Source organism: Alosa sapidissima, chromosome 17, assembly GCF_018492685.1.
Source record: "Alosa sapidissima isolate fAloSap1 chromosome 17, fAloSap1.pri, whole genome shotgun sequence".
NCBI classification, from domain to species: domain Eukaryota; kingdom Metazoa; phylum Chordata; class Actinopteri; order Clupeiformes; family Clupeidae; genus Alosa; species Alosa sapidissima.
In genome coordinates, this window is record NC_055973.1 from 13,002,003 (window position 1) to 13,027,172 (window position 25,170).

Consider the following 25,170-nt stretch of genomic DNA (forward strand, 5'->3'; position numbering starts at 1 on the left):
GCACTCTTCATGCAAAAGACATCAGACATGACGACAAAAATCAATATTAAAAACAAACACTTTAATTGATTGTCTTATAATTACAATTCATGCATTTGTGTCTTTTAAGCGCCATAAGAGCTAATTGTACAGTGCTGGTGCTGATCGTGAATATTACATCTGGCACGTGGGTTGTGCGTTGTGCTCATCTATGCACACAGCAGACAGTTAATTCTGGCGTCTTTGTGATCGCTTTGCTGATGAGTGAAGAGACATAAGCTTAGATGTTAACAGGTCATTAGAGATTAAGTTTATCAGAATTTGGAAAGGGGAAATTGAGCAGAGGCCAAAAATGTCAACGTTACGCACGTGAACAATCTGGCGTTAACAAAGCGGAGGCTGTGCATGAGGACTGCATGTGCTCTGCGTGCCTCCCCTCAGATGAATACGAAACTGTGCACCTGGGGGCACGAGCAGTGCTGCAGCCTCTGCACCTTCTTCCAGGTCCCCCGGCACCGAGGGTTCCCCATGGCCTGCCAGTGAAGCACCTCATCCCTGGGAAACAAAACAAACATATAATCCACTACACACACACACTACACATCTTCATACGGCTCATACAGACTCATCTAGTGTGTAGATGCACCTTTTTGGCTGTATTCCTATCAGTACTGAGACCTTTACACATCCATCACCTTTTCATTGGACCATAAGGCTAAATGCTTTGTTTTTTCATCTGAGCATCTTGCTCTATTGGTAATCTTTGCGAATTAAATTCCCCTGTTGTGTTAGAAATACTACATTGAAATAATTTTTAAAAAACCCAATTTTCTGTCAGCAGAACATGAAAAGTTTCACTTGTGAAAATGCTCTGTAATAACAAGAACAAATGTATTGTCAGACAAAAATTAATCTTTCATTGGACTTGAGGTGGAGGGCAGAGGTCATTCTCACAGAGTGGTGAAAGAGGTCCTGCCTGGTGACCACAGTACAAAGACAAGTCTGTGAGCGCTTCCTCAGGTTTGACCTGTGTTTCAAGGTCACTTGTTGGCTCTTTCACACTGACACTTGAGTAATTGTAGCGAGGACGCACAGGCGAGTGTGTGTTTGCTGTGGTTGTAACATTACCAAGCTTAACCGTTATCTTGCATGTCCTATCTTTTAAGAGCCTTGTCCACACATTTGAAATTAGATGATTGTACCAAGTTTTACCCACTTCTTGGAGTGAGTGGAAAAGGATTGGCTACAAATTAGCATTGATTTCTTCTGTGAGTCGGGCCTGAGGAATAATCATTGCCCCATAGAGTATTTTATGAAGTTCTTCTGGTTGCAAGATGCTAACAACTCTCTTGTACTCTTACTTGTTATTACTTGTTATTTTGGAAGAAAGCGTCTACCTAATGAATAAATGTAACTCTTCAATATAATAATAACACTGGGACTCAGAAACTCAGAAAGTGGCCTTCTATTTGAGGGACGCTTTTTCATTGGGCAGCAACTCGGGGAGATGCCTCAGGTTTCTGTTTGGTCTCTGCCCACATACTCTATGTGTCGAGAAGACACTGTTTTTTTTTTTTTGTTTTTTTTACAGTCGCATACGACATGGTTGCTCATGTTTCAGATGGTCGCGAATGATGTTTGGACTGCTCACACTGCAAGAAAGACCCCCACATTTTTGGACATGCAAGAAATCCAATCGGACAGGAATGCTGATTGTTATGCCTTCTAATCAGGCATTGTGTGTCTTCTCAAACTACACAACAAATCAGATTGGAATTTGGTGCATTGCAAAGTGGATCTGGGTTAAGACACTGTTTGCCCAGCTTAACGTTACCCAGTCGTTGAGGTCGGTACCTGTCTGCGTAGTTGCCGTCTCCTTGGCAGCTGCGGCTGGCGTTGCGCATGGCTGGGGGCTGGCAGGCCACACACACAGTGAAGCCCTCCCTCAGGTACTGCATCCAGCGTGTGTACGGACGGTTCTCCACCATGCAGTGCGGCGACAGGGTCTCCATCTTAAACTCCATGCAGAACCTGTGGGGGAGGTGGGAGGTTGTAGGTGGAGGGGTGGTATACAGGGGGTCCTTTCAGTTCACCTGTCTCAGCTAGTCCAGGCTAGCCTTGTTTGTAAAGACTTTAGAGTTGGGGCCGTCCAAGCTTTTTTTTTTTAAGTCAGAGACGTGAGCCTTTATTCAAAAGGATCTGGTGGCGTAGGGCCTTAAGCAAAGCCTGGCGCTTTGAATTTCAGACGCCAGCCCGAGCAACAAAGGGAGCTCAGGAAACACTGTTGTTTACCCAGACTCTCACAATACAGAGACCCTTCAGCTGTGTTTACGTTCCCTCACTGATTTAAGCAATCGTACTGATTAAAACGGTCACACATCAATTAAAGCAGCTTAGCCTTAAATGCTCCATCCTCCACGCTAGGTGTTCCACCGTTGCATATTAGTCATATTAGCCTTAGATATTGTAACATGTGTGCTCAATATATCCGGTTGATTTTCATTTCTGAAAGCCAGCTTTGAATTCATAGCTGAATGTGCTCTGTGGTCATGCATTGTCATGTTAAATCAGATTTTTTTAATAGAAATGTGTAAACATGATCTGTGGGTGTGTTACCCATGTGTTAATCGGTTTTGACCATTCCTACCCAGAATCCTGTGGGTCCCCGTACAGGTTGTGTCCTGTCCGTCCTTTCCCATACTCCACTGTTGTGATGAGTGCTGGACCTGGCATGGAAACAGTACCCTTCACTCATTCCACAATCACAGTCATGTCGTTGCAAGCAAAGCTCCTGAATGCCTTAGATGCAATCTGTGTTTTTCCTCTTAGATTTTTGCTATGCAAAATAATAAACAGACCTGTTGCAGAGCTTGGACTGTTAGATGTGTGGAAATGTGAGGTCCTAAATACATTAGATGTTGTACATTAGATACTGACCCAAATAAGCAAATCAAAATGTCTCCTTAAATGGCTCCCTTCAAGCTAATTGCTATGTAGCTACAAACAGCCTCTTCATTGCAATATCCAGCTGTGTTTGATTTTGCAACTGTCTGTCTGTCCCTGTGCTTGTTCACTGACCACACAGTAAAACTACAGTGTTGCTGAGATGTCATGTATGTTGCTTATATTGTGTGTTTGTGTGTACTTTGCAACTATGAACAGGGTTGGCCCTGGTGTGTGTACCGTACCAGTGCTGGCCCTACCATATATGTGTGTGTGTGTGTGTGTGTTTAACTTGCGTCTGAGCGTGCTGACACGTGTGTGTGTGTGTCTGTACCTTGACTCCGAGTATCGTGGTGGGCCTGTGAGTATGTGTGTGTTTAACTTGCGTCTGAGCGTGCTGACCCGTGTGTGTGTGTGTCTGTACCTTGACTCCGAGTATCGTGGTGGGCCTGTGAGTATGTGTGTGTTTAACTTGCGTCTGAGCATGCTGACCTGTGTGTGTGTGTGTGGGGTACCTTGCGTCTGAGCGCAGTGTTGGCCCTGGTGGGTCTGGTATTCCATGCAGCCGGCCTGCTCCTCGAGGGCTGGACAGGCCTCGCCGCTGTTGCTGGGCTCCCTCTCGATGTGGCGCCGCCGCACACGGAACGAGCGCTGGCACGCCTGGGCACAGCCACTCCAGTAACTCCACTCGCTCACCACACACGGCTGAGCTGCCAGGGATCGCACGCACGCACGCACACACGCACGCACACACACACACACAAGGCCAAAATTGCCCTCAGACACAAGGTACACATGTGCACACACACACACATACACATCACAGACCGGGAGTTTGATTTAATAACTGCATGACATGGCCCAAGGTTTATTAACATAGCAATCATGAACAGGTGACTGACAGGCCTGTCCTCTTTTAGCCTACAGCTTCTGTCTGATTGTATGTCTGTGTGTGGAGGTAGGAGCTTGGTTCTATTTTTTTTACTTTGCTCAGATGTGCAATACCACACAGAGGCTACATTCAGATTGGGCCCTGGTGTGACCAATACTCTTGACTACGTTCTGCTACGCTCCTCTTCGGCAAATTGAGCGGAAATACGTAGACAGCGGAATCTAGGCTAGGTGCAACCCAGATCTACACAAAGGCCTAAACAAAGAAGATATATCTGGTCTGAATGACTGATGCCATGGTTTCATACGGTTCGATACAGTCATAATACATTGTTGACATGTCTTTGACATGTGTTTAGTAATGCTTTTTGTTGATTTTCTCAAAGGCTTTAATTGACGAGTTTGAACCACCCAGTGAGCAAATTTAATAAACAGAAAAACAGATATCTTCATGTCAAATTTAATAAGACTTCTGAATCTTGACTCACAGGGTGTGTCTGAGCTGTTTTTCACCTCCTTTCCTGACAACATTTGTACAGTTGCCCAGAACTAGACGTGTGGAATATGATTAAGAGCTCAACTGAGGGAGCTAAGTTAAGAGTCTTTCAAGTTATTCTCTCTCTCTCTCTCTGTCTCTCGCTCTCTGAACATCCTTTTAGTTCATTTAATCTCACTGGTTCAAATGGTTCATTAGGCTTTTCTTCTCTTTGAAGTGGACCAGTCAGTCAGTCATTCATTGATTCATGGATTCATGGAGAAGAGTTTTGAAGATGATCATGGATATAATGCATCTTACAAACATGGGACTTTGCACAGATTTAAACTCTTTGCAGTTGTTTGGTCCGAGTGCATTCCTCAAAGCACAGATGTAGCTTAATATGAAGATTTGGACTGACAGTGCTGAAGTGCAAACATGCATGGCATGACCGGTCAGTCAGACACATTCCGACACATTCCTTAAAAGGGCAGAAATGTCAAATAAATTTGCTCAAGCCCGGGGGTTCAGAGCACAGTGGCACGTGTTACTTTTTTATGCTCACCTGGGCATTCCTTCGTGTAGTCGAAGCAGCAGTCCTTGGTCCTTTGGCAGCCCTCGTCACAATAGCATGTCCCGTAGACGCGGTCCATCCGCCAGTCCGTGGTTGTGCAGGTGAGGTCCGTGCCCCGGCAGCACTTCCCCGAGCACCCCCCCTCCGCCAAGTGGTACAATCCACTCACAGCGATGGCCACCAACGTCAACCCAACCCACTCGGTCGCTGGCACCTTCATCATGTGTCCCAAAGTCCTCATACACGCACAAGCGCACACACCTCTGTGTTCACAGGTAGCTCTCCAGCAGATGAGTGTTGTCTGTCGACTGCGTGAGCCTCGTCGCTGTTTGGCCGTGGATCCCCTCACACGCCTCGTCCATCTCCCATCCCGACGGTTAGGGTGTGGGATACGTGTCGGTCAGTACTCCGGTAAAGCAGGCACGGCAGCCCCTACTCCTGTGCTGGAGTCCCTGTGAGACCAAACTCCACAGCGGATCCTCTTGTTTCACACAGAGAGAGACGGGTCTTCACCGAGTGGCCTGACGGAAGAAAAGGGCCATTCTGTGGCTGATCACAGCAAAGGGATTGTGTGTGTGTGTGTGTGTGTGTGTGTGTGTGTAAGAGAAAGTTGAGTGTGTGTGGCTGGCGTCTGGCTGTGTGATCTCTCCAGAGGCTCACACCCACCCACACTGTCCCCACTTCTCAGTCCACAGGGGAGGCCACTGACAGCGAATGAGAGACTCAAAGAGGTGGAGAGTTTTCTCTGTGTGTGTGTGTGTGTCCCTGTGTGTGTTTATCTCTCTACCCCTGTTTGTGCACTCCCTCTCCTTTTTTTTCTCTCCTCTCAAAGTCTACCTCTTTTTTTTTCTTCTTCTGTGTCCTCTGCTTTTCCTGACTTTCTCTCTGCACCTCTACCCCTCTCTCTGTCTCTCTCCCTCTATTCTCTCCCTGCCCTCTCTCTCTCTCTCACTCCCTCTCCCTGGCTGTTATTCCCCATTACAGTGGGCTGTTCAGATCAGAGGGCTGGGCCTGGCGCGCTGGTAGCTCGGAGCTCACTGACGGAGCAGCAGGAGGAATGTGAGCATTTGGCCAAGCTCCAGATCAAAGGGCCTGCAGCTACAAGCCGGCCTGTTAGCCATCATATCTCTAAGCTTTTTAATGTGCGTAAAGAACACGCATTACACAGGTAAAGTCCTGCTACCGCTCAGGGTAGGCATATTTACTACCAGATAGGCAGTGTTTGAGTGTGTGTGTGTGTTTACATTACACCATTTGCTATATTCACGGTCTACTTCTTTACCACTTCCATATACTTTCATTATACATTTTCTACTTTTTAACATTTATTTTGCTATGTACAACTGGTAGATATCATTTTATTTTTTAAGGTTGCTTTAAAACTGAAGCTGTAAAGCTGGTCATAAGCAATAGGTTCATGAGTGTTTGAAGTTCAAAAAGCCTCTCCTCAAACTAAAAGGTTGTAGATGCTGATCCTTTTTAGAGTTTGTCTACTTTGTCCTCTTGTTTTCTTGTTTTTGTAATGGAGTGCTTGTTTACTTGTTTACACCAGATGTCATCACACTCATTAGAGGCCATGATGCGCAGGGTCACTGTGGAGGGTTGGTCTGTAACATTTCCTGTTGGGACAGGAAAGGGTTAACGAACAAGTAAAGTGAATTAACATTAGCTTCATGAAATTAGGGCATCTTGGCTGGAAGTCGGGATGAATAAATCACTACAAGTCTCACAGAAAACTGTCCTGTACCAAACAGGAGTTGTGCTTTTACTGAAACCTGCAAAACACAACTCCACTGGAAATCTGCCGATATAATAATGCAATGCGATTGTAATGACCTAATGAGGGGATAAAAATAGTGTGGACCATCTGCAGCCATTTAGAGATGTCTGAATGTGGGTGTCCTTCCTCAGCTTAGGTAATAATTAGCCCATTTCACAATGTCTGGGTTTCCGGATTCATTGAACTGAGGTTAACAATACCTCTGCAGGGTATAGCACCCTCCTGTTCCTGTCCCTATGCTGTAGAAAAGTGCTTTTCTAGGACTCTTCAAACCTAAACCTTACCAAACTAGACAAAGAAATGTTGAAAAAGCGCTGCATTTTTTATTAATCTGTTTGTTGACAGCGGACAGCCGGCAAGGAGCTATACCTTTTGAATTTTCAGCACAAGTTGGTTTACACGGTGACGACATCTTGTGAAATGTGCTAATTGAACTCTCGACAGCAGTCTTAGGCCAACCTGGACAAGGATGGGACAGTGAGGGGGCAGTGACTGTGAGGTGTGTGTTGGCGGGGATACTAGATGGAATAGATGGGATACTACAGCGTTTGTCTCTATGGAACCCATGGACAAGACCAGAGCAATCACTGCCACATATCTCTTTGAGCCTCCGCACTGTTTTCCAGCCGGCCGGTCAAGCAGAGCTTAAACGCACATGTTCCATCTCCTGCCCAGTGGCTGCCCGCCACCTGCAGGTCCTGCCCAGACGCATATCAGAGTGAGCTGGACCACAGTACATACCACCTCAACAGTGAACTACCGTGACCCAAAGGGAAGTGCAGGAAGTGGAGCCAATGTAACCAGAGCATCATGGTCTTCATCGTTACTCATAGTTATTTTTAATGAATGGAATGCAATGACTGATTGCTTTGTGAGAGTCTTAAGAGAGGAATGTTAACGAAGAGGAATGTGACATGAGTGTTTTGAGTGGGTCCTGTGTGCACCTTGGACTGTGACATTCCTAACACACATCACACCCTGCCTCCGCCGCATTGTTCCTGACACTCAGACCATCGTCACCGGCTAAATATTGACCCGCATCCTTGACATTTCACAAAAGAGTGGACAAATGTGTGTGTGTGTGCGCGTCTGGGTGTGTTTAGAGAAAAGTTGAGCAAGAGGGAAGAATTTTAGAAATGCTCCCAACTAAACACTGATAAAGCAGTTTAAACTAAATGAGTGGGGGGGGGGATCAAAACATCAAACAATACTGGCACATCTGAGGGATTTGCAGTGGAAACTCCTGTCTTTACTGCGAGAAACAAAGACATTGGAGGAGAACCAACATCAAAGCCTCAAGTTTGAGCTGGGGAGGCTGCTTAACCCTCACTTCTACTTGTGTCAGTCGATATCAGCCCGCGGAACATAATTCCCTTTGTCCTCATCTCTAAGGAGGCGTACTGGGACGTCCGCCCTGCCCGTCGTCTGGTGGGATACTGATTGCATGGCATCCCTTGGCAGGGCACCTCATGTTTAAAGACGAGGATCACGTATCGGTGTGCTTGTTTTGCCTTTACCCATCACATGGAATCTTACCTTTCATGTGGTTCAATGGACACTCCAGTCATTGCCTGTCTTTCCCCCCCTTTTTTTTGCCCTATCACACCATGCATGTCTTCGTGTGTCAGACAGCCAGACTGAAAGACACACATACACACACACACTCTGTCTTGTCACATGTCCCTTATAAAGAGAAACCTCAATTGTTTGCCCAGTCTTAAATCTGGGCCGGTCAGGAATACCTGTGATATTTAGAATGCATGATGAAACCGAACCCAGGTACCCAGAGGCCTGCCGTGTATGCAGCCTCAGAGAGAGCAGGCATATTGTAATGCACGACGGAAAGAGTACCAGGTTACATTTAATTTGGAGAGTCTGCTGCACACTGTCTCACTGGGCAATGGAGATAAAAGCATAAGTCCTGCCCATTAAGGGTTTGGTGACTCCCCTGTAAAAAATACTACAAACCTCACTTAATGGGTTATTCAGGGTAGAGTGGAAGTATATGGATAGAAGGGATATGAAGGGACATACTGAACAAAAATATACATCTTACATACCAAATGACTATGGCATGACTACAGGTACTATGTCGTGAAAAATAAGCTTTATCTGTAGACATGACAGGGTCTCGAATTTCAGTTCATGACAGAGCTAGAATTCAACAAGATGTGTTTATATTTTTGTGTATATATAGTTTCTGACATAGTGTTTCATCCATGTGAGTCCCGATGGTGTTCAAGAGATGAGCCTGTTTGGAATGCCTGTGCTTTCCTGTGTTGGATGTCTTGGTTACAAAGTACTACAGTCTTTACCAACTGTTGCTATGGGTGGACACTGATGGAAAAGTACTGTGTTTCCATGGTAATGGTGGTGCCAGTGCAGCAATAACAATGTTGGGTATGCGATGGAAATACCGAACAGCTGCCAAATGTCACACACAGGGCAGATGTTCTTTGTACCTTTCAAAGTATTATTGATTGTACAAAAATGTCTCATCTGATATTGTAAGACAAATTAATCATATACTTTCATCTTGACTTGACATGAGCCTGTCATGTAAATAGTTGTTTTTTCCAGAACTGTCTTTAAAGAAAGATACTGTAAATAACTTGACTTGAAAAAATGACAATCATTTATTGGAATTTGACTGACTGCCACTGCAACACAAGTTGTTTTGCCTTAAATGAGACAAATGTTTTTCATCTTATTACTCTCAAGTCAGGATGAATAACAGTGTGTGGCCAAACGTAAGATGAGAAATCCTGGCAAGAAGCAGTGTTTTTGCAGAGAAACTGGCACTGGTCTTTTTTGCCCTAGGCCAAAAAAGCATTACGTTTCCTGAAACTACTTTTATAGAGTGGACTGCACTCCAGCTATCAGTGTGTCTTTAAAGACAAACTGAATGTCCTGCACTGATGTATTAGTCCAATGCTACAACCACTGGAAGTGTTACATTTTCAGAATGACTTTCGCAGAGAGACTTAATCGCCTCCCATCACTTGTATTTGCAGAAGTGATAAGGCAAAACCCCAGATATTTTCACAGGATTTGGATAGAGAGAAATAAAGAGAGAGAGAGAAAATAAGAAAATATTTGAGCAGACAGCAAACATTTTCCTCACTGACTTCCATTTTCCCCACTGCTTCTTTGGTGTTGTCACCACTCCATGTTGATTTGTCTGGCCAACCGCTGCCGTGTGTGTGTGTGTGTGTGTGTGTGTGTGTGTGTGTGTTTTCATCACTGTAGATGATGGGTCACCACCAGAGCTGTTTAGCTCTTGTGCACACACATACTGACATGTGACACAAATTCCACATACATGCTCACAAACTCCCCATGTGTCAAATAGAGTTAAACATTAACTGTTTTGACATCCCACCCTGGCCTAATTCTGTTAGAACTATCCAGAATTGTCCCTCTCTGGAGCCAAATAGATCCTCTTTCTTTAGATATGCATCCAGTAAATCTTTGACATGATTCTTTGAAGCGTCAAGGAATGTAACGATTCAAATTTGTATCATACTGTTTGCAATTAGCCACAGTAAAATGGGGCTATATGAATGGAGGTCAGTGTGCTGTCTTATCTCTTTCTGTATTTACAACTGCTCCTCGTCCTCCTCTCCTCACGGCCTCTCCTGTTCCTGGCCTGTCTCTGTGTGAAAATCCAGAGGTTTTTACACTCGCTCCATAAAGGGGCCCTTGTCCTGGTGACGGGTCCACCAAATGTCCAGAGATATACTGTACAGTATGTGTATTTACACATGCTAGTATGTGTCAAAGGTGTTTGTGTGTGTCTGTCTCTGTGTGTAAGGTTTACGTTCACCCTGACTGGTCTGCAGGTATGTTGACACCTGCTGGAGTTGAAGAGTATTAAAAGCCTTGGAGAGTCATTGCAGTGAAACGTTTGCCTTGGACGCGTTGAGGTGAATCCCTCAGCAGTGGGAAGCCGGCAGTGTTTGCAGGAGCCATCGGTAACACTCCGACTGCGCGGTTATTTCCAGGTGCCATCATGTCATCAATCAGGTGACTGATTGATGACATGATGGGGTTGAGGCGCGTCACTCTGTCAGCTTTGAGCCCGCGACCCTGATGCTGACCCACAGCCACTCTCCCTTGTATGGTTCTTAGAATGAGACAATCAGCCCAAAGGACATCACAAAGTCATCACAGGTAGCCAATAGCAACTTTTTCTGTTCATTTAATGAATGCTTCTCCAAGCTCATATGAACACCAAGGGTGTATAACTCATCGTCGACAATTATCAAGCTATATATGATATTAATTTTAATGCATTTTCAATGCCTTTCGAGAGGTTTAGCTCACTCAAATGAATATTTTTTACACCTTATAAAGTGAAGATTTTTTAAAACGACTTTTACAAATGATGATTTGACAACAGCAATAGCAACAATGGTAACCATAACAGTGGACGATACCTTTGTGTTCTAGGATGGTGATATTGTTTTAAGGGCAATTCCATGGAAAATTATGGATGATATGGTATGATGTGAATGATTACATGAAATTTGAGCATTTGCTATTTTGGGCTGAAGAATGTACATGAGAAAAAATGCACAAAAAATGAATTATCATTCACATCATACAAATGCCAAGGCATTTCACTGGTGTTATGGATGTGACAAAAAGTCTATTTTCCGTGGAATTGCCCTTAAATGAATGTGGTGTGGACAGAATTAAAAGAATAGACATGGATAGAAACAAAAAATCCAGATATCTTTTCAACAGATATGTGTATAGAGGGCCTAAAACTATTCTTGCTATGGAGGTCATTTGCCTACAGTAAACATGATGCTAATGGCATTTGGAGTTGCTTGGTGTATGTCTCTTGTACAGATTCGATCAGTGGGTGTTGGCCCATGATGGATTTATTTAGGCGAGTCAGCTGGCTGTGCAGCCCCATGTTTTACTGGCCTCCTGCTCTTGACACTGTCCTGCTACACCGGGTGACCCAAGCAAGCAATGATGAGCTACGGTGGGGATACTGACCCCTGCCAGCTCCTCGTGTGATATAAGACCAGTAAGCTTGATTTATGCTTGTGTATCCCTTAATTAAAATCTAGCGATAACCCCAATCTTTGCCCCATCACTCCAGCCCCCAGGCACTCTGCCCAGGGGAAAGCCCTGGAAGCCTCCGGTTGTTCCATTAGTGCTGATCCATCATTCACTGCCCTGTCTAGAGGGAAGACTGCCCACTAAACCTCACAGGCTAGATTTGCATGTCCTATACAAGATCAGGATAAGCTATTGTAATGGATTGAGTGCTGTGGGTAGTGCGCTATGAATGAATTTCACCCCCTGACACCTCAAGGGATGTCCAGGCAATTTATACAATAAACTTTTAGCCCCACTGGTAGGATGCCCACGACCCATGTTTGCCACTTAAAGCTGGAGTCTAGGGCTGTTTCTGACAATGCATGTGTCATTGAACTAAAGACCATGAGGTGTGGCTGGGGAAGAGATGTGGTTGTCAAAGTCTCTTGTGGTTGTCTGCTCAAACCGTCCCAAACACTGGGTACCAATCCCTCAAATGGCAGCCAAATCAGAACTGGTCCTGATGCTGCCCTAGAGCCAGCCACCGGACATCGCACAACCTCTGTCTGTCACCCCATCCTGACATACCCCACTAGTACCCCACGAGTCTGGGCACTCTCCATTGGGAAATGTTTCCCATCCTAGCATCATATAATGGGTGTAGACTTTGAAATCATTGGTCCGGCAGATTCTTCCGACTGCAATTACTAACTAAAACTAACACCATCCCCTGTGGTCACTGATTGGTCCGCCATCCTATAGCCCATATAGCCCAGGGGTGACATTAGTGAAATAAAATGAGCTAAGACACAGGCGGGCGAGGCCAGGCTAATACTCCCCTGTCCTTGTTAACGTATGTGTATGTTTGTGTCATGTGTGTGCCCCTCACTAGTAATGGAGTCCTTATACAGTACATAATGGTAATGTGTGTTGATAAATTGACCACAGGGCTGGACTCTGTGCTCACTAAATGAATGCTTGTGTTGCTTTAATGCTTTAAAAGGCTGCCTAATGAATCAAGGATCATTTCATCAGGTGATGACGCTGGGGCTTCCTTTGTCCTTCAGTGGGACACTCTAATGGCGTGGTGTGAGGACTCGATGAACTCAATCATGTGAAATCAATCATGACAAGCAGTGCAGTTGTAAAACGAGGGCTGTTTGGGTGATGGATAAGAACACGTGTGTGTGCGCGCAGCTGCGCACACACACACACACATATATGATATATATATACACATATATATATAATATATGTGTGTATATATATATATATATATATATATATATATATATATATATATATATATATATATATATACTGTATATGGAATAAAAATAAAGATTGTCCTCCAAAGAGGGTGTGTGTGTGTAGACTGGCTTTGTGTGACAATTTGTGTTGGGACACTGAGATAAAGATGCTATGGGGGTAATATTTGAAAGAGTCACTTCACAGAACATAAACTGTCTAAATGTGTAATTTAGCGCATGATTGTAACCGCATGGCCTCATAAACCCTTTTTAATGTGAGTAAGACAAGGCCGACAGGCACCTGTGCACACACCATGAATTTTAACCTGCAAACATGCCCTTGCTGGGTTGTTCTACGACTGGAATGAAAAGCTGCTTGTTTGGTGAACTTAGCTCGTAGAGTGCCTTCATATGCATTAAGTGGCAACTGCCTGTTGTTTAAACAAGACCTATGGTAAATGATCATCTATCAAATATTTCCTCCAACAGAAAGAGTCTAAGACTTCTATAGCCAGTTGATGACTTTAGTCAACTATTTCCTCACACTGCTCAGAGCACCTCTGACAAAGATAGTTTGGGAGGAATCCCTGAAAGAGCGCCAACTGTCAAAATAACCAGTATAAAACTCCAGGTCTACTCCCACCCAACACAGAGGAATCCCACCGAAAGGCATAAACACGAAAGACTGATTCCCACTCTGCCCTAACTCCCCGAGCTTTAGCCAGACGCGCTCGGGTCTGTTGCCAAAGTCGGGCCTTTTTGATTCGCTGTTTTGGCAGAGTTATGATTTGGCCGGGCACGCAGTGTGCATTCTCCGACCGGTGAGGATAGAGGGGAACTCTGTCTTCAGTTCACTGAAGTATATCATCACAATTAATGGCTGATGGGACAACAGAGGCCACATTCTTTTTGCCATGCACATTGATCTGAAATGTCTTGTGTACATGTTTGTGTTTAAATTGTACAATAAGGCTTCGGTCTGGTAAGAGAATGGACAGGAGGATAACGTATTTAGGCCCCATCTCAAGAGTTTTGCTGTTGTCTGTTCATATTCTGATAACAATCTATTGAAAAGTATGTCTCTGGGTTATCTTATTTCTGAATGTTTCGGTTCACTCCTCTGGCTTGTACTGATAAATCAACCACAACCGATAGATTTATTGAATTCAATAAGATGAGTAGTGTTTGTATTATTTTACATTGAATAAATATTTACTTTATAATGGGCTTAGAACAAAATATTGATGTGTGACACAAACAACTAATTCAGTCGAGCTTGCAGTCAAACTGAAATTAAATTAACTTTTAATGCAACGCTATGCAAAATGTTTTGTGTTTTTGCTGATGTATGCTTTTATCAGGCAACTTTTTAGTTTTCTAGTTTAGTAAAAGTTTTAGCATTGTCTTCACATTTATTTTGCTGGTATATGGTCATGAAGGACAGATAAAGACATGTCCAGGACATGCATTATGCATGTTAACAAGATTCTATAAGGTTCTGGGTGGGATTTGCAAGGTGTTGCATGCCTTTTGCATTGCTAGATCACTAGTTTTAGACCAAAACATTGGTCCTTATATAGTGTTGCTTTAGAAAGTGCCCTTCTCATTCCCATGAGAAATCCATTTGCTTTATGGGTCTGTTGCTGTTTGTCCGGTTTCACCAAACCCAACATTTGAGACAAGCTAAGCTGAAATGATAAACCACTAGTGGGCTGGGCTACCACTGTGGCACTGCGAAAGGCTTCTTTGTGTACTGTTTGTTCCAGGTCATTTTGTTTGACTAAACTTGAAAGGCCAGGGAGGGGGTAAACCCTCTGAGACGTGGCTGCCCAGATTAAAAGGTGTAAGGCTACTTTACCCACTGTCTCGAGGCACATTTTTGGGTCAAGGCAAACCGCTGAAATACACACCTTTCTCGAAGGAATGTGGACGTGTGCTCATGTATTCGTGGAATGGTCAGTAATATTCATATTCTTGTTATCATTTGACGTCAAGGGGTCTCCTGAAGTTGCCCAACATGGCCATAATCAGTGGCTTAAACCATGCACATTCCCCACCAGTTACCTGTGCCCTAGATATACAGCCTGTTTGGTTCCGACATACACATGAGAGCTCTACAAGTAAACACAACCTCTCAGAGACGTGCTCTCACAGTATTTTAGCCCTTCTGACAGAGGAGCAAGGTGAACTGCAAATGAACCAGTGGTGGAAAAGGGGTTCCTGTCAGATTTTATTTTCAATATGAAAGCATGCTGAAAGTAGGCCTATGTGAAACTAAAAACAGGAAATTGAGTATAAAAGAGAACTTTCTGCCCAGCAAAGATGGTCAAACTTCAGCTCTCTGCACACACTTGCATCCTGAGGCAAACCAGCTCCCCTTTGTTCTTCAGTCTTTTAAGGGTGGTCAGGAACAGGATCCCCATAGCGCAAGAAAGCACAGGCCAGGCTGCATGCCACTACTGTATATCAAAATGAACACAAAGCCCTCTTTGACCCAAGGACAAAACATATCATGGGAATATTCTCCTTGGGCCTTCTGTGTCCTCTTACAGATGACTCACATGTGCCAGTAACACCAGATAATTGATCTCTCTCTGTTCAAATCATTTCAGGTTTCATATTTTGAGATACATCTGCTGTTCAAGGAAATCTTATTTATTTAATTATTTTCCTCTGTTATATGTTCTAACTTTCTGCCTCGCCAGCTGTGAGTGTGTGTCTCTGTGTATGTGTGTGTGATTATTAATTCTATTTTCTGAGAATGTCCTGCTATAGATTGAAAGTAACTTTATTGGAGAGTTCAAGCACATGAGAAGGCAGACCCAGTCACATGGCAATGTCCAGCCACCTAACAATAGTCCTTTGTGGAACTTGTGTGCCTGGGAAGAACTGATCTCAATCCAAACACAACACGAGGGGCCACTTGTTATGAAAACAGGTCTGATACAGGTCTCTACCTGTATTTGCCCATGCTTCCGAGCTTTACACAAAGCTCAGGTGCTTTGCATTTAAATTTACATCTATTCATTTGGCAGACCTTTATCCAAAGTGACTTACAGCAATAGAAAAACATTTAGGATATTAACATTTAAGTATATAATGTAAACAGCATTTGTAGTTACTGTAAACAGTTCATTTTAATGTTAATGTAATGTCTGTTGATTTCATTGTATGTCGCTTTGGACTTAAGTGTCTGCTAAAGACCACATAAACACATAAACATACTTAGTATAGTATTCACAAGACCATTCAATGTTTATGTTAACACCTATTCACTTAGACAGTTTCATTTAAACACATCATTTTACTTAGTGTATGGTTCACAAATATATCAGAGGAGTCCCACCTTGCTCACACCAAGACTGTGTGTGTTACCGTGCAACTTCAAAGCCATTGGAACACCTACTGCTACTCTTAATCATCTTAATCCGTGCAGCTCTCACAACGTGTAAGCCATGACAACCCTCTGGATTCAGCTGATGAAGCGCATTCCTCTACTTCATTTAGTGATGTTGTGGTTCTGCTCTGTCAACTTTGAAAATGTGATACGTCAGTTTTAAAATAAGTTTGTTTCCACCAGCCTAATGAGGCTCACAGTACCCAAACTTGCAAAATGATAAAACGTATTTAAAAGCCACAGTCTACAGTTTCCCACGTTGAAACTTTTTCTCTAGCAGTTAAACAGTTATTGGAGAAAAGAAACAAACTGTAGTATTTCATAGCCAGGTAATTGTGGATAACTTGTAGCCTAATCTAAGATAACCTTCAACATGTCACAGAAAAAGGTCAGTGGTTTGTCCCATATAAAACAAATGTGTCCATCCATGAGCCACAGAATATTTCTTGAAGGTTAAGCTGCAGTGTACTGACACTGTTTACAGTGAAGTAATATTTGAAATCCAAATAATTCCTGCAATAGACATCACCGTAAAACTTTGCCTTTCTCCAAGTCTGTCTTGAGAAGATGAAATATCCCATGCTATTGCCCTTAGTCAGGGAAATGATGGCCTGTTGCTGCTCTGCTGAGATTAACTATACATGTCCAAATCATTGTTATTAGACATTAAGGAATTTAAAGCTTAGTTCAGGGTTAATACTGTTGGTGGTGCGTGACTTCAGTCAGGAATTAACTCTTTGTTGCAACATTAAAAACAAATCACTGGTCATTTAAAGCTCACAGCTTGTCATGACTTTAGCTAATGCTACTTGTTACAGCAGCGTCTGAGTTAACTTTAAAATAAATGGGGGGAAAAGATCACATGTTTAAGGCTACCAGGCTTGTGCTACACTGCCGGCTGATTTGAAGTCAGAATTTCCGAAACGTTTGGCCACTCATTTGTATTCCAGGCTCCGGTTCTAAGGAGATGTGATACCTGTGATCGTCTAGATCTACTCACTTATAAATGGGACCACTTGTTCACCTTGTCTGGGAGCAGCTGGAAAAGACAACTAGGCTATTTGCAAGTCTTTCCATTTAGGCAACTCAAGACCTATTTCCAATTCAGTCAGCGTTGCAAATCAAGGGGAGACATGTATGTTGTATTTCTTACTTATGATGAAGTCTCTATTACATCATAACAGAATAACAAAGAAACAAAGAAAATTTGACATGAGAATTAGCAATGAGCTTTTCTTACAACAAATATGAATCTATGGGGAGTACACACTTCATAGCACTAGCTATGCTGCTTGACCACTAAGTGGCCTTGTGTTGCCTTTGCGTGGCCAAAAAAGTTGCACTGTGCACCCAGCAAAGGCTGCCCACCATCATCTAGCAAGCAGGCTCCATTCTTCTGCCATGATATAAAGAATATATTGTTGCAGATAAACAAAATGTAAACAAAGCAGTCCTAGTTTACCATTTTCACACTACTTGCTCACCAAAGACAGTGCATACTAGTCTACTTCTAATCAAGTGTATGTTTGCAAAGTTGCAAATGACACTGGTATTGTCAATCCTGGGTCTTTTGGTTGTGGAAGAAAGCAGGAGGCTGAGGATAAAAAAAAGTCACACTACATTATCAGATCCAGTCATCCATAGGCAAAACACTAAGATCAAGGGTATTCTAACGGGAACTTGATTATACTGTCCTTTTAGCAAACATTTTAGAGTAGAACTTTAATCTCAACTACTCCAATTCATCTTACCTATCACTATCCGCCAACAGCAATAGGCTACTGTTACAGTGTTTCACCCAGCCCTATCTGCCAACAGTGATATACTTAAATCTTGATTCAAGATTCAAACATCCAGATATGACCATGGTGCTGACTAATCTCCCTATATCTCTGTCCTCAGTCAGCCTTATATTGAGCCTTACACCCACAGCAGTCCAGCATTGTTTGGCGTCAGCGTAATGCGCCACTGTGGCCTTCAGTGGACCTCCCACTAACGGGGCACACCACTGATTGACGGGCCTGTATTGGACAATGAAGGACGACAGGATAAAGTTGCATCTCAGCAATTGATTGACAGTGAGCTGTCAAGTACACAAATAGTTCACTTCTCCAAGGGCATGCAGCTTGTGCCATAATTCTATAAGGTGATGTAGTGCAAAAAAAAAAAAAAAAAATCAATTAGGTTTTGCTGAGGCAGCGTGACAAACTATCAGATACTTTTGCTTCAGAGAATTGAGAGGGGTGCCACAGAAGGAAGGTAGAGTAGGTAAGAAATAATCTCACAGTTTCAGTGTTAACCTGACCATGGCAGAATTAACAAATCAATAAAAAGAATCAAAAGGTTAAGGATCCCAATAATGCCTTTTTCTGTTCTATTCCATGTAAGTGCATTTTCCTATGCTATGCAATGCAATGGTGTTATTCATTAGTGTATTTTAATTAAACATAAAAACGAAATGTGTATTTGAAGTGATCTGCTTACATCTCATATCGAGAGATCAGGGGCCATATTCACAAAGAATTTTAAGGCTAAAAGTAGCTCATAAGTGGCGAATTTAGGAGCAACTCCTAAAAATAATGGGCGTGTCACTCCTAACTTTAGGACTCCTAATTTTTTTCACTAAAAGTAATTCACAAAGCATTTTAGACCTAAAAGTAGCACCTAAGTCTGGGACAGCTTAAAAGAAGTCGAGAGGACTCCTAACTCACTAAGACCTATTCACAAACCCTTTTTGTGGCATTTCACGTCGCGATGTTTTGAAATGCGTATGCGGCTACAGGAGCTTCCAATGGCGAGGGAACAATTTTGCATTGTAGGCAAAAAAGGGATGCAATAACGCCACCAACAACAACCAAAACTACTCATTGTGAACATGTAAATTAAATGTAACGTTTCATTGTGAATCAAATTAAAATGTTCTCCTCTTTGCAAACGTGGGCATTGGCTATGGTAACAGGTTAATTTAATAATGTTGCAAAGATACTGCATCAATCCGCATTATTCATTAGGCTACTAGGCTATTTGTTTTGCCTTCCTCTTTATTCATTTAGGCTAGGCCTTTTTATTCAGTTCAGTTTATTCATCATCTTCCGTCCTTCGCACTACCTGTGTAGCGCACGCATTCTCAGACCTGTCACCTGTCACTCATCATCGTAAGGGAGGTGTTTGGAATCATGCCCGCGTTACAATCATCAGCCAATCAAGGTGGTCACTTCAGTCAAGCTCGTGCATGAGTAAGGACGTCATCCATAGCAACGAAGGCTCACTCTTAATTTAGGAGTTGTCATTTTTCCTTACTAAAAGTAGGTCTGAAAGGCTTTGTGAATAACTTTTAAGAGAAAACTCCTAGCTAAAATCTTTTAGTGCGATTTAGTAGTACTCCTAGTGGTAAGATAAAAGGCTTTGTGAATACGGCCCCAGATCAGTGGCACCATGGAGGTATGAAATGGTTCAGCACTACACCACTCTTCATTAACACAGGTAAACACAGGACACCCTTCCTTTGGATTTAAGACTTCATGTTGACAAATTTGGTGCACTCCGTTTTTAGACTGCAAATGAGATGAATACTTTTTAGATGTTAAGATTGTTTAAAAAAAAAAAAAGTTTGAAGTGTACTTTGAAGTGCATTTCTTCCATGTAGATGTTGATTTGGCACAACACTGTTTTGTTCTACGGCAGTGATAAGTTCCCACATAACAGCTGACTTTTGGTGCGGATCTGGTCTTGACCTGGCCCAGATCTTCCTGACTTACACAGAGCCAGGATGAAGATGGGGTTTCCCACACAGTTGAGTGCTCCACCAAGTTTCAGACAGCGGCCTTCTTCAGGCACAACAGGTGTTAAAATTTTTCAGGCACTGTACATCTGAGGGTTGGTAACTGAAACATTGAACTTTTTTATATATATAGACCACTGAACAGCGTTTGGACCCCCTGTGTTTTTATGATTTTTGCCCTGGCACATGTGTGTGGGATGTCCATGTTCCTCCACTCTCTCATGCCAGACTAAAGCCAGATCAGGGCCAGATCTGTACCCAGAGAGGGTCAGCTGAAGTAGTGGCCATTAGTCCTGTTTCCTGCTCTTCTTCATCTTTTTCATTTTCTCCTGTCGGATGGTCTCCCCCTCCAGTGATGAGATCTCAGAGAGCCTTTGGATGAAGGAGGCTGTCGCCCCCGCCACAGGATCAGGAAAAAACTGACCTGCAATACAAAAGACATCCACATAAAGCCCCACAAAGGAAACAGAACCAGCTAATCCAGGGTTTCACAGTGCTGGTGAGGGGATGTGTGATTGCGGGGGCGTGCTACCAATGCTTCCTTCTTCCTGGTCGCTGAACACATCTCATTCAGCTTATCGAAGGAACTGTAATCACCAAAGGACTTCAATCATGTGTGGCAGGGGACAGAAGGGAAATTAATCATGTGGTTGTGTTGGGGGTGTCCCCTTGACTAGGATTGAGAAACACTGAAACATTGGGGTTAGTCAAGCCCGTAGGACAGAGGGAAGTGACAGCCATATCACCCACAGCAAAGCGGCTCTTGACAGTCAACTCTTGGCCACACAAAGCCGAGTCATACCCTTCATGGGGCGCTGGCCCGTGCGCACGCTTAGACAAAAGGCTAAGTGGATCGCGAGACAGTGTCTATAGAGGGTCTCTTTTTTTTTTTTTTTTTCCTCCCCTTGGGTTATTTGTAAAGAGAGACATTTGTTGAGGAGTGAGACTGACTGAATGTCAATAGCAGCATGAACAGGTGGAGTTCAAGGGTGTCAAAGTTCTGTGGCTCCCCTGGAAAAACAGTGTTGTTTGTCCAGCACTTAACGTGTCGAAAAGGACACTTCACTCGGAGCACTTTTCATTCTCTCTGATTCTTGCCAGCCCAGGCAACATCAGGTAATGCTAATTCCTTTTCAAAGCAAATTGTCTTTTCAAACCCATAGGCCCAACTCTTTATCTTTAAGTATGGTTGTAATCCAATAATGATGACAACAAATGGTGTGAGCACAGGAAACAGACTTGTAAAGTGCTACTCTATCACAAGGTTTGCAGATTAATAAGATTATCCTATTACAGCTACGCTCCACAGTCAAAGTGAAAATGTTTACTGCAAACAAAGTCAACTCCACTATACCTGAGAACAGACACTTACTTTTATGGTTTGCACCAATAGTAAAAAGGCTGCACGTGCGATTACTTATTCTTGATCTGAAAAAGAAAGAATTCATATGTACAAACTGAACATAGGCTAATACAAATCAATGTTCTACATGTAAACAACTTTTCCAGTTAGAGATGGGCTTTTGAATTGAGGGTTTGGAATGGCATTTGTTGACAAAAAAGGGCTGTTCAATGACAAAATGACTCAAGCATCTTTATAAGACATGAGAGATGGTATGTATGTAGGGGGTTTCACACAAAGGCCCAGTTCATTCCAGGTCACCCACTTGTCCACAGCCTATCCCCAAAGAATGGACCAGCAATTAACCAGTTCTTCATGTCAGTACTGAGATGCATCGTTCACTACAACTTACAGATATTTTTGTCCAAATCTCTTACTGCTCTGATTATTCAATTGGGCTTAAGCTATGCTAAATTATTAAATTATTCAAATAGGCTCTAACAGTGCTGTAAAGTTTAATTGTACACTAATATATTCTGTGTCTGGCTGTACACTAAAGAGGTGAACTTTTAGACATTGTGACTCCGTTCAAAAACCATCCGAAGATAAGTACAGATCTTTGTAATTCCCCAACAAACCTGTGTTTAAAAATTTCGACCGAGAGCGACTTTTCGGGGGCTGCTGAGGTAGCTGGTAACAGACGACTTGGAACTGAAGTGAGATCATAACCTTCAAAAGGGCTGAAAAAAAAGGTTATAATTAAAAGTGAGTCAAAGCCATATATAAGACAATAAGATAAAATATACAAGAGATTTAATACCACACACCAAACCTGCTTAGGCTGCTGTTAAAGCAACACTATGGAGTGTGGTCATGAGGAGGACAAAATAAGCACATGTGTCCTTCCCACCAGCCATCCATGATATGAATTTCTAGGTACATTTCTTTCCAGTGGGAACAATTCACAAACATGGAAGAACATTTTTCATGAGAAGATGACATTGCTGACTTTATTGTCAAAATGCTCAGGGTAATGTGTGTAAGGATGTCATGTATTTTAGGTAGCAAGCTTGCTAAGTTTTGGATCAAAACCGCCATAGTGCTGCTTTAAAGTGTGGTACGAGACCTTTAACATCATTCGTACATAATCACAATGGCTTTCCGAGCCTTTGAAATGTATCAGTGGCAAAGTATGATCAGGCCACAACAGTTGTGTTTTACCATTTACTCACCAACATGTCTTAGAGGGGCTATTACAAGCCTGCCTCAGTAGTGAAAACCGCTGAAAATTATTTGATTTCTGAACCTGATAAGGCCGAGGTAGAGGAGACACAGTGGTGGTTGTTTTGAGGTACATCTCATCTGTTACAACAAGAAAAAACAACCATAACTGGTCTGCTAAAACACTGTGTCCTTTTATTCATTTTCCCTAAGCACTCTGAATTACTCCAAAATAAATGTTTTGAGCGCCATCTACTGACATAATATGTTATGACTTTTGATCGTTCGTGCAAATATTTCCAGTTGCATTGAACTAATTTTTAAACAATATTCTATTAAAATAGAAAAAGGTTACCTTTGAACTCTCCATTTTTCCATCTTCTGTCAAACAAGAAATGCCTCCCACAATTGTCCTTTTCTAGGACATTATTCTCAGGGGGAAATATGGCCTTTGGAGATCCAACACTGTGAAAAGATATAACTCTTAAGGTATGTAGCCTATCACAGTAGCTGTGCTCTCCAAAAAAGTGAATGAATAGCCTACATTACTGTAACCTACACTTAAATCAAGAGAACAATAAAGTGGGCTACAAGTTTAAAATAGACAACCTAAGAATATCCACAACTTACCTCCCTGGACATTTTGCATCCAGCTGACTGACACTCTTCAGACCTAAAGATTTCAACAAATACATACAGAAAGTAGAAACTAAATAGATCATATGACAACCGATGAAGTTGAAGGTGGTGAAAGCTGACAGTTGCAATGGGCCTTCTAATACTAGAATACAACTTAAAGCAACACTATGTAATAATTTGCCTTTTTGTTAAGGTATGCTTTTATCAGCAGACAACTAGTTTTAGCATCGTCTTCAAATTTATCTTGATGGTATATGTTTATGCGAAGTACAGGTAAACGTGTCCTTTCCATCAGAAGAGTTTCTAGTAGTGTCAGTAAGGCTCAGAGTGGCGTTTGCAAGGTTTTGCATGCCTTTTAAGTGGCTAGATACTATTTTTAGACCAAAACTTACATAGTGCTGTTTGAAATAGCCTCAGTTATTCATCATCCTAGTTAGGCTATACAGCCTAGCTGGACATCAACTTGTTTTAGATGGTCAATAACAGTAAAAGTTAGAATGGCAACCTTTTTGCAAGCCAGTTCCGCCTCCTACATGATACAGCCTACAAAGTAATAAGTGTGAAGAAGGAACGAGCAGACTACACAGGCTTAACGACCATCACAAGGCTATAGCCTACTCACTGTTTTGTATTGGGCATTTCTTTTTCGGTTCCAAGAGGTTTGACTTCGGACCAGGCAGCTTTTCTCCAGACAGTCTCAAATTTCCATAATTGTGTGCCAGGGCTCCGTAACTACTGATACAGTGCAAAGGTAAATAATGAGAGTTGATGTCATGGTCTCTGTTTCCGAGAGACGCTGGAAGCGTCAGAAACTTCTGAGTCGGAAAGGTGTGCATTTCTATGGATGATAATACTCCATATCGTTTAGAGTGTCCATCCGGCCAGAGACTGAACGACCTGAGTCCATTTAAATCGGCTAAAATGAGCTGGTGATGATGACAAAGAGACAGACTACCAGCCCAACAGTGATGGCTTGAGACCTGCTCCCTTTCCTGTGAGTCATTCTGTTACCATAGTGACCAACGCTGTAGTTGACCTTGAAGAGTTCAAACAATGTAACTGTCTCCAGAGTACTGTCTGTTGTTAGGTTACCCAAACAAAAAGTAGGCCTACCTCTTTACAGTTATAACAATGTAGCCTTCCTCATGTGAATAACAATGTCACAGCGTAACTTTATAAAGTAGCCTATGCTGTTGTAGGCTAGCCTACACTTCGGTAGGCTTCTCTATGCATTAGAACTCTTGGGAAGATCAGAACACCGTCTCTAAAAACATGCGCATAGTTACCAGAATGTAGGCATGTGAATAATCCACTAGGTGGAGGTGTCCATCTGCGGGAAAGAGACAAATGCGCGTGCATCTTAACTGTTTTTCGGTGTGTGATTGGAAAGAGTGAATGGATACGTGCAAGAATGAATGACTGTCTGATCTGTGGATTAATGAATATTTAGCCTACAGAGGCACTTTGCATTTTCCACAATGCGTCAGAGCAATCAGAGCTTTATTGCAGCTGCTGCTGACTAGGACTATAACTATGTCGTCTTAAGCTTTAATATTTCAATCTCTATAGAGTTTGATTGTACAAAAAAGCCAAGGCTACTTCTCCTTTATACTTAGGCGATTATATGCGACTGTCTGGTACGATTTTGCTATAGGCCTACTGTATGAAGGCTAAATGTAGGCTACAAAAGGGCGTCGAGATCATTTCTCTTAAATTATTTGTTTATTAGCCTACATTAGGCTATGTGTCTTGAAAAAATAAAGTTGTTTTGCTTTTGTATGTGACTTGATTATACAAAGCCTTACTAGGCTAGGCTAATCAGGTGCATGTATAGCCTATTGAA

At 42.7% G+C, this 25,170-nt stretch overlaps 2 protein-coding genes across 2 annotated transcripts; both read right to left on the reverse strand.

The window, feature by feature from the left end:
- Positions 1-40: 40 nt before the first annotated feature.
- On the reverse strand, positions 41-5,741 carry LOC121688588 (somatomedin-B and thrombospondin type-1 domain-containing protein). The gene is made up of 5 exons (XM_042068276.1): positions 4,854-5,741; positions 3,438-3,632; positions 2,627-2,705; positions 1,834-2,010; positions 41-534 (listed from the first exon to the last, which is right to left on the reverse strand). Exons 1-5 carry the CDS (start codon positions 5,101-5,103, stop codon positions 417-419), a joined length of 819 nt encoding a protein of 272 aa, XP_041924210.1. The 5' UTR covers positions 5,104-5,741; the 3' UTR covers positions 41-416.
- A 14,531-nt stretch (positions 5,742-20,272) lies between these two features.
- si:ch211-171b20.3 lies at positions 20,273-24,471 on the reverse strand. The gene is made up of 8 exons (XM_042067983.1): positions 24,441-24,471; positions 23,950-24,062; positions 23,319-23,361; positions 23,044-23,153; positions 22,700-22,829; positions 22,106-22,207; positions 21,498-21,553; positions 20,273-20,549 (listed from the first exon to the last, which is right to left on the reverse strand). Exons 5-8 carry the CDS (start codon positions 22,822-22,824, stop codon positions 20,413-20,415), a joined length of 420 nt encoding a protein of 139 aa, XP_041923917.1. The 5' UTR covers positions 22,825-22,829; positions 23,044-23,153; positions 23,319-23,361; positions 23,950-24,062; positions 24,441-24,471; the 3' UTR covers positions 20,273-20,412.
- Between the last annotated feature and the right edge of the window lie 699 nt (positions 24,472-25,170).

Bases quoted from the DNA above. Each gene is read 5' to 3' on its own strand.
- si:ch211-171b20.3 (XM_042067983.1), bottom strand. From the start codon at position 22,824: ATGTACCTCAAAACAACCACCACTGTGTCTCCTCTACCTCGGCCTTAT. The intron at 22,208-22,699 runs GTGAGTAAATGG...CTTTTTTTTCAG, and splicing joins AGCCCCTCTAAGACATGTTG to CCCTTTTGAAGGTTATGATC. The intron at 21,554-22,105 runs GTTTGTTGGGGA...TTTCTTTTTCAG, and splicing joins GTCGAAATTTTTAAACACAG to ATCAAGAATAAGTAATCGCA.
- LOC121688588 (XM_042068276.1), bottom strand. From the start codon at position 5,103: ATGAGGACTTTGGGACACATGATGAAGGTGCCAGCGACCGAGTGGGTT. The intron at 3,633-4,853 runs GTGAGCATAAAA...GATCCCTGGCAG, and splicing joins CTACACGAAGGAATGCCCAG to CTCAGCCGTGTGTGGTGAGC. The intron at 535-1,833 runs GTACCGACCTCA...TTTGTTTCCCAG, and splicing joins GACGGCAACTACGCAGACAG to GGATGAGGTGCTTCACTGGC.